General features: G+C 42.0%; 1 protein-coding gene across 1 annotated transcript in view; it reads left to right on the plus strand.

Annotated features, from left to right (window-relative positions):
* LOC138867534 (5'-AMP-activated serine/threonine-protein kinase catalytic subunit alpha-like) overlaps positions 1–10,000 on the plus strand; it is a 115,852-nt gene that overhangs the window by 67,201 nt on the left and 38,651 nt on the right. Inside the window, exons 5-6 of the mRNA XM_070143393.1 lie at positions 3,821–3,976; positions 4,715–4,773. Coding sequence (XP_069999494.1) covers positions 3,821–3,976; positions 4,715–4,773 — 215 coding nt within the window. The remainder of the gene's footprint in view (positions 1–3,820; positions 3,977–4,714; positions 4,774–10,000) is intronic.

The raw sequence follows: 10,000 nt of genomic DNA on the forward strand, positions 1-10,000 counted from the left end.
GTGGGGGATGGGGGGGGGTTGGGGGAGGATGGGGAGGGTGGGGGGGGGGTGGGGAAGGGGGGGGGAGGGGAAGGGTGGGGGGAGGGGGGGAGGGTGGGGAGGGGGGGGGGAAAGGGTAGGGGGGGGAAAGGGGGGAGGGTGGGGGGGTGGGGGGGGTGGGGAGGAGGAGGAGGGGGGGTGGGGGGGGGGAGGTGGGGAGGGTGGAGGAAGATGGGGAAGGTGGGGGAATCTAGGGGGGATGGAAGGGGGGATGGGGAGGGAGGAGGAATTAAGAGGGGGGGAGGGGGGGGGGAAGGGAGGGGGATGGGGTGGGGGGGGGGAGGAAAAGGGGGGAAGGGACGGGGTGGGAGGGGGGATAGCGAGGAAAAGGGGGAGGAGGAGAGGGGACAGAAAGGGGAGGGGGGAAGGAGGAGAGAGAGGGGGGACCCAATGAGCATTTGTGGACTGAGGTAACGGGGGAAAAGAGGGGGGGGGGGGGAGGGGTGCAGGATGTCTTGACTGACTGTCCTGAAAGGCTTTTTGGAAAGGGGAAGGGAGGGAGAGGGGGAAAGGGGGAGGGGGGAAGGGGGAAGGGGGAGAGGGGGAAAAGGGGGGAGAGGGGAAGGGGGGGGAGAGGCGAAGGGGGGGAGGGGGGAAGGGGGGAGGGGGGGGGGAAAAGGGGGAAGAAGAGGGGGGAGGAGGGAAGAGGAGGAGAGAGCCAGAGAAGAGAGGAGGGGGAAAGACGGGGAAAGAGAAGAAGGGAGGAAGGAAAAAAAGGAAAAAAGAAGAGAATGAGAGAGAAAGAGAAGAGAAGGAGGAGACAGGAGGGAGAAGAGGGAGGGGGAGAGGATGTCTGTCGGCCCCAAAGTTTGATCTCTTTTTTTCTTTTTTCTTTCTTTCTCCCCCTTCTTCTTCCTTCCTTTCTTTTTTTCTTTTTTCTTTCTTTCTATCTTTCATTCTTTCTTTTTTTTCTTTTTTTTTCTTTTTTTTTTCTCTTCTTCCTTTTTATTTATTTTTTTTTTTTTTATTATATTATTTTTATAATAATATTATATATATATTCTCTTTTCCTTTTTTCTTTTTTTCTTTTTCTTCCTTCCGGCTCTCTCCCCCCTCCTCCCTCCTTTCCTCTCTCTCCCTCTCTCTCTCTCTTTCTTCTTCTCCTCTCTTCCTCCCTCCCTCTCCCCTTTTTCTTCCTCCCCCCTCCCTTTTCTCCTCTCCCTCTTCCCCCCTCCCTCTCTTCCCATCCCCCTCTTTCCCCTTTCCTTTTTCCCAAAACCTAAAAAAAAACTTTCCCCATTTTTTTATTTTATTCCCTTTCCCCCTTCTTTTTCTCGATTTCTTACCTTTTTTTTTTCTTTTTAAACAAAATTTCCCTTCCCTTTTTGGAAGGGGGGGAGGTGAGGGGGGGGGGGGGGGGATGGGCGTAGGGGGAGGGGGGAAAAAGGAGGAGGGGGGGGGATGGAGAATGGGGGAGGGGGGGGGATAAAAGGGAAAGGGGGTGGGGAAGAAGGGGGGGGGGAAGGGAAAAAGGAGGGGAGGGAGAGAGGGGGGGAAGGGTGGGGAAGGATGAGGGGAAAGGGAATGAGAGGGGGGAGGGGGGAGTGGAAGAGGGGGGAAGGGGGGGGGGGGGGAGGGAAAAAAGAGAGAGAATGAATAGGAAGGGAGAGGGGGGAAGGGAGAGGGGGAAAGGCAAAAGGATAGGAAGAAAGAACAGGTGAAAAGGGAGAGGGGGAAGAGGAGGAATAAGAAAGGAAGAGGGGAGATCGGATAGGAGGAGGGGAAGGGTGAGGGAGCTGAAAGGAGAAAAAATGTTGGAAAGGAGGGGGGTAGAACGAAAGAAAATGGAAGAGGAAAGATAAAAAGAAACATCGCTAATTATCACGACTTTATTAACAATACAATGCAACAACACACTACAGCAACATAAGTAACAACATAGAATATCATCATAATGTAACAACACAAATAAACATACTACAACGACATAAAGAAATATATTGCAACAACATAATGCGAAATATTGCAATTACATAATGCGGCATAATGCAACAACATAATGCGATACTATGCAACATACTGAAACAACATAATGCAACATAGTGTAACATAATACAACATACTTTAACAACATACTTCGACATAACGCAGCAACATAATACAACATAATGCAACATAATGCAACAAAATGCAACAACATAATGCAAGAACATATGACATAATGCAACAATATAATGCAACATAATACAACAGCCTTTTTCAACCCTGTGCTATAATTATAACATATATAAAAGTATAGCGAACAGTGAACACGTGGAAAAATCTTAAAGGATAAATTTTTCAAAACAATTAATTTTTCAAATTGTTTAAAAAATTACTTGCGGGATGGACGTTGATGTCTTTCTTAACCCCCCTCCCCCCCCCAAAAAAAAAGGAGAATATAGATAGATAGATAGATAGATAGATAGATAGATAGATAGATAGATAGATAGATAGATAGATAGATAGATAGATAGATAGATTGTGTGTGTGTGTGTGTGTGTGTGTGTGTGTGTGTGTGTGTGTGTGTGTGTGTGTGTGTGTGTGTGTGTGTATTTCGAAGGTATTTTGGATTATGGTAAGAATACTGAGAAAATCATTTTGTTACGGAATGATTTGATGATAATTATAGTACTTTTTTTTGCTGTGGTAATAGTAATAGTAATAAAGGAGACAATAATGATAAAAAATTACGGTAATAAAAGTAATAATTTTAGAGTTAAATAATGGACTTATATTTTAAGGTTTCGTGTCAATGGATATAAAAAAAATCTGCATTCAGAGCTATTATTTGTGGAATTTCCTTAATCACATAATGATCAGGATATGCCGGTATTGATAAAAATGATTTTGGTTCAAGGTATTGAGTTGTTTAGTACGCACGCATTAACGCACGCACGCGCAAACACACGCAAAAACAACACACACACACACACACACACACACGCACGCACGCCCCACCCCCACGCACACACACACACACACACACACAAAAAATGCACACACACACACACACACACACCCCCAACCCCCACGCAAAATACACAAAAATTCACTTACTCACCCAAACACACATAACCTTTCTGGAAAAAGGGGGTAGGCCTATATATGGAAAAACCGAAAAAAAAATGTTTAAAGAATGAAAAGAGAGAGAAGTGGAGAAAAAAAGTGAGAGTGAGAGAGTGAGGGAGAGGGGGAGGATGAAGGGGGGAGAGAAGGGGGAGGGGGGGGGCGATGGTAAGGGGGGGGGGATTATACTTACCAAACAAGGAAATATTATCAACATCATCATCCGATCTTTTTAAATTAAAACAAACACACAGCAGTTATGTGCCTTTTTACAAAAAGGGAAAGCTTTTTAAAAGCTTATGTTATTTTGAAACGTCCTCTCGAATTGTTCAGAAAAAGACAAACAACAATTAAAATATTATTAGTAAACGTTCGTGTTTTGTACAAAGACTATGTACATCCTTTTTTAATGTGACACAAAAGGGGTCTTTTTAAAGGGGGTTAAAGAAAGGGTTTTTTAAAAAAAAAACGGGTTTTGTTATGTGGAGTTTGTGATAATTATGATAATGAGGTTGTTATAATAGTGTAGTGCTAAGGGTGGTGGCAGCATCAACAGAAGCAACAGCAGTAAGGACACAACAGCAGCGACAACAGCATTGACACTTAACAGCAGCATGAACACTTAACAGAACCATGGACACTTAACAGCAGCAGGAACACTTAACAGCAGCATTGACACTCAACAGAAGCGGCAACAGCATTAACACTTAACAGCAGCATGAACACTTAACAGCAGCACTAACTCTCAACAGCAGCATTAACAGCGACAGCAACAGAAGCGGCGGCGACAGCAGGGGTAGCGGCAGCACCAACAACCACAGCATTGGAAGCAACGTCAACAACAACAGCGGCAACAACCCCAGCGGCGGCATCATTAGCAGAGACAATGGTTGGTGACGTCAGCTGAGGCAACTGCAGCGGCAACAACAACAGCTGCGGCGGTGGTGGCGGGGGTAGCAACTACGAGGGGGGGGGTAGTAACAGCAGCAGTGAAAACAAAAGGACAGCACCAGCTCCGGCGGCAACAGCAAAACAGCAGCAACAGATCGGAGGTGGGAGGAAGAAACATAACTTAAAAAAGAAGAAAAAAATAGGCCTATATTTTACCCGAAACCTTTCCCGAAAGAAAAAAATGAAAACCAAAAATAAACTAATTTCATCTATAAATACATCAGTGTACAAAAAAAAAATAATAAAAAAAAAACAAAAAAGTCGAAGCAATCAACGGGAACGAAATGCAATCGGGGTGAAAAATACGCATAACACATGTATTTCTAAAAAAATAAAAAAAAAAATAAAAATAAATAAATAAATAAATAAATAAATAAAAATCACATATACCAAGGGCATTTTTTTTTTCTTTCTTTACTGTATTACACCTATTTAGATCAGTTTATAGCTCCAAATAACCTTAAAAAGGCTAATTTGTCTCAAGTTTTATTCACTTCTCTGTCTTATAGGCCTACCCACCTCTTCCACCCCAAGAAAAAGCTGAAATTACCATACATTACCAATTGTATGATGCAACGGTACTGCCATTTACTCTATTCATACAAGTGTAGGTGTAGAGTACTTACTCTTCTTTTTAGAGTCCCAATGTTAAAATAGTATTACTATTTAAAAACAGAATCAACAAATAGTGCTATCAGCAGCAGTAAACATTCAGTATGTCTTAATAGCAATGAGGTAAATGAAAACCCCTTGTAATTAATGGAATAAAGTTTTGGGTTTGAATGTACAAATAAAATAATGAAATTTACAAAACCTGTTTGAAAGTATATTTTTAAAATAGCATTACCGATAATATTACTTCAGCAGCAGTAACATAGTATACTTTAATAGCAATGGGTTTTACTAGGAATAATTGTGACATTTACAAAAACCCGTCCATATAGTACTAGTATTAATAATAGCACCACCAACAACATAGTACTCCAACAAAGTAAACATCATTTTACAATAATAGCATGAATGCACAAGCAACAATCATGACATTTAAAAAAACCTGTTCAGATAGAATAGTATTAATAACATCAATAGCGTTGAATTTACAGCAGTAAATATCAGTACACATTAATAGTAATTAATGTACTAGTAAAAATGACATTTACATAACCTGTTAAGATAGTAATAGCATTAATAGCAGAACTACCAATAACATAGTACGCGCTACAACAGTAAACATCAATAAACAAAAAAAAAAAATCAATAAACAAAAAATCAATAAATAACAATTAATGTACTATTAACAATCATTACATTCAAAAAACCTGTTCAGACAATAACAGCTTAACGACCAACAACACAGTCCCATCAAACAGCAGCAAACATCATTAAATATTAATAACAATCAATGTAACAATAACAACATTTACAAAATCAGTCAACTACAGTTCACGGCGAACCCTCGTTGATGAACATTATCTGAATATTTACATTCTGTGTCATGAACGTTATAAATATGGAAATGAGTTAATTGCAAACATTCTAGGAGTTATCATGTGGTGGTGGAATGGGATGTAGGAATGAAAGGAAATAATATATTAATGATAACGATGATAATGAGGATAATGGTAGTTATGCTGAGGATGGTAAAAAGGGTGATAATGAACCATGATAACGATGATAATGAGGATAATAGTAGTTACGCTGAGGATGGTAAAAAGGGTGATAATGAACCATGATAACGATGATAATGAGGATAATGGTAGTTACGCTGATGATGGTAAAAAGGGCGACGATGAACCATGATGATGATGATAATGATAAGAATAAGTGATAACCATAGTAATAAAATTAATGAAACAGCAATAACAATTATGATGATAAAAATGATAACTAACAATAACAACGACGAGGACAATGGTATTAACAATAAGATAATGATAATAACGGCAATATAGGAATAATCACAATGATAATGTAAACAATAATCATAACAGTAATAACAATAACATAAATAACTATGACAAAGTAATTAATGAATAATGATAACAATGATAATGATAATACTAATGAAGAAACTACAACTAAAATGATGATAGTAATAATAATAACGTTAACAATAATAATAATGAAAATACTGATCATTTTTTCCTATATTATTTCTTTAGTAATTCTAAAATCAGGGGTAACACATTCGATTTTAGGGGAAAATAAGGAAAAGAAATGTAAAGGAGAGAGAGAGAGGGAGAGGGAGAGGGGGAGGGGGAGGGAGAGGGAGAGGAGAGGGAGGGAGGGAGGGAGGGAGGGAGGAAGGGAAGAGATAGGGAGAGGGAGAGGGAGAGGGAGAGGGAGAGGGAGGGAGGGAGGGAGGGAGGGGGGGGGAGGGAGAGAGAGAGAGAGAGAGAGAGAGAGAGAGAGAGAGAAAAAATAGAGAGAGAGAGAGAGAGAGAGAGAGAGAGAGAGGGGGGGGGAGAGAGAGAGAGAGAGGAGAGGAGAGAGAGGAGAGGGAGGAGGAAGAGAGAGAGAGAGAGAGAGAGAGAGAGAGAGAGAGAGAGAGAGAGAGAGAGAGAGAGAGAGAGAGAGAGAGAGAGAGAGAGAGGGAGGGGGGGGGGGTGTCTGTGAGAGAGAGAGAGAGAGAGAGAGAGAGAGAGGAGAGAGAGAGAGAGAAAAAGAGAGAGAAAGAGAGAGGGGAGAGAGGAGGGGAAGGAGAGAGAGAGAGAGAGAGAGAGAGAGAGAGAGAGAGAGAGAGAGAGAGAGAGAGAGAGAGAGAGGGAGGGGGGGGGGGGGTGTCGTGAGAGAGAGAGAAAGAGAGAGAGAGCAAGCAAGAGGAGAGGAGGAGAGAGAGAAAGAGAGAGAGAGCAAGCAAGAAGAGAGGAGGAGAGAGAGAAAGAGAGAGAGAGAGAGAGAGAGAGAGAGAGAGAGAGAGAAAGAAAGAGAGAGAGAGAGAGAGAGAGAGAAGAGAGTGAAAGATAGAAACAGAGAAGAGAGAGAGAGAGAAAAAGAAAGAGAGAGAGAGAGAGAGAGAGAGAGAGAGAGAGAGAGAGAGAGAGAGAGAGAGAGAGAGGGGGGGGTGTGTGTGTGTGTGTGTGTGTGTGTGTGTGTGTGTGTGTGTGTGTGTGTGTGTGTGTGTGTGAGAGAGAGAGAGAGAGAGAGAGAGAGAGAGAGAGAGAGAGAGAGAGAGAGAGAGTTGCAATAGTTAATAATGACCTAATCCTCTCCTTTGTCGTGGTTTCAAATAACAAGTTTTATCTAAATTTAATCCAATTTCTTATCAACATCACGTTATCCAAAGAATAAATACATTTTTTTATATCCTAAATGTACAAAAAAATTGCGTTCATTAACTAGGCCTATAAGAAAATTATTGTTATATGGGAATTTATATAATAACTAACGAGCTGGTTGTCGAATTGGTAGTTATAACGAAAATACTGTGTCGCTTGTTATCATTAGGGACAATTTTATAATAATTATGATAGTGGTGAATGTTATCATGATGATTATTATAATGGTAACGATAACAATTGTGGTGCTAATGATAATAGGGATGATGGTGGTGGTGGTAGTGATGATAATGATGACAAATGATGATGATGGTTATGGTGATGATGATAATTATGGTGATGGTGATGATGATGATAATCACCACATCAACCCCTCCCCCCACCCCATCACCCCCTACCCCTCCCCACCCACCCCATCACCCCCTACCCCTCCCCACCCCCATCAACCCCTCCCCCCCCCCCCCCCCCTCCCCCCCCCTCTCCCCACCCATAAACCCCCCCCTCCCCCTCCCCCCCCCCCCCCCTCCCCCCCCCCTTCCCCCCCCATCCCCCTCCCCCCTCCCCCCAAACCCCCCCCTTTTTCCCCCCCCCCACCTCCCCCCTCCCCCCCCCTCCCCCCAAAACATCACCCCCCCCTTTCCCCCCCCACCCCACCCCCCCTCCCCTCCCCCCCCCCATCCCCCCCCCCCCCACCCCATCCCCCCCCCCCTTTTCCCCCCCCACCCCTCCCCTCCCCTCCCTCCCCCTCCCCACCCACCCCCTCCCCCCCTCCCCCTCCCCCCCTCCCCCCCTCCCCCCTCCCCCCCCCTCCCCCCCACCCCCCCTTCTAAGAAAATCATAAAAAATTTCTTTTTTGATCAGGACTTTCCGTTTTAAATAAACCCTTTGTCCCGGGTTCAAGATAGAGATCCTTATATGCTTTCCTCTCTCTCTCTCTTCTCTCTCTCTCTCCTCTTTTTTTCCCCCCCCCCCATGCAATCGGGAATTATTAATGTCAAATTGTGTTTTTTTTTTTTTTCCATTTTCCCTGTTTTTTTTTTTTTTTTTTTTTATGGGAATACGGAATATATTAATATCTTGTCGTTTTTTTCTTTTCCCTTTTTTTTTTGTCATCCCAATACGGGAATATTCCCTTTTATTTCCCTTTTTTTTCATATTCCTGTATTTTTTTTTTTTTCTCACATGCATACTATTATTTTTTTCTTAATAAACGGATTAATCACTGAATCAAATTTATTAATATATCGCTTTTCGATTGTTAGTCTTTTTTTTCATTTTCACACTCTTTTAATAAATGGATTAATCACTAAATCATATTAATTAATATATCAATCGGCAATTGTTTTATTTTTCTCCTTTATTTCGAATTTTCACTTGCACATTCTTTTTTTTTTTTTTTTTTTTTTTTTGAAACCGATAGATTAATTCCTGAATGGTTTTTATTTGAAATTTTATTAATATTGTTATAATTTTTTTGAAGGGGATAGATAGATAGATGAGCCAAAGGAAAGGTGGAAAATGATAGATAGATAGATTGTTTAAAGACCGGGAAATACTTTGGTCTTTTTTCTTTTCTTTTTTCTCTTTTTGTTTTTTTCTCTCGCTTTGTTTTTGTCTTTCTTTTTATCTCTATTTCCTTTTTCCCCTCTATTGTCTGTCTTTTTTTTCTCCCCCTTCCTTTTGCTTTTTTTCTTTCTCTTTTTTTCCTTTTATCTGTTATTTTTCTCTTATCTCTCTTTCTTTTTCTTGTTTTCTTATTCCTTCCCTCATCACCCCCTTCTCCCCCTTTCCCGTCTCTGACGTGACATGACAAAGCACTTGCATTCCTCTTCCTCTCTCTCCTTTTCTCTTATCTTCCTTCTTCTTTCTCCCTCTACATCCTCCTTTCTTCCTTCTTCCCTATCCCTCTTTTTCCTTCTTTTTTTTTATCTCCCTTTCTCCTCCCCCCCTTTTCCCTTTTTTCTTTCCCCTCCCTATTCCCCTTTCTTCGTTCCCTTTCCCCCCTTCTCATTCCTTCCTTCTCTTTTCTTTCCCTTCCCTCTCCCCCTTTTTTTCTCTCCCCCTTTCCCATCCTTCTCTCTCCCTCCCTTTCCCCCCCTCTTTCCCTATTTTCCTCCCCCTCCCTTTTCCCCCCCTTTTTTTTCCTTCCTTCTCCCCCCCCCTTCCCCCCCCTTTCCTTGAAGTGCCCCACCCCCGGGGATTTTCCTGCCCCTCAATCTGTATTTTTTCCAAGTTTCGACTTCGGGGGGCCTGTGCCCAATCAGGGTCTTCTTGAGGTCGTGTTTGTTTGTCTGTCTTCTGTTTTTTTTTTTTTTTTTGGCGGGGGGGGGGTTGGGTGGAAGGTCAGGGTTTTGCCAGTTTTCAAAAAATAAATCTTTTTGGGGATAGTTGGGGTTGTTTTTGTAAATTTATAGAAGGGGTTTTAAAATTCATAATCATTGACACTGACATACTAAAAAAAAAAAAAAAAAAAAAAAAAAAATAGAAGAGGAAGAAGAAGAAAAATAATTTTCTTTAAACCCACAAACTAAGAAAAAAAAATCACCCCTTTTTTTCCCCTCCCCTCCCCCTCCCCCTTCTCCCCCCTCTCCCAAAACCACCACAACGATAAAATCCATATCCATATCTCCCCTTATTTGCAACACGAGCAACAGCAACAAAAAACAACAACAACAGCAACAAAA

This window comes from Penaeus vannamei, chromosome 30 (genome assembly GCF_042767895.1).
Source record: "Penaeus vannamei isolate JL-2024 chromosome 30, ASM4276789v1, whole genome shotgun sequence".
NCBI lineage: Eukaryota > Metazoa > Arthropoda > Malacostraca > Decapoda > Penaeidae > Penaeus > Penaeus vannamei.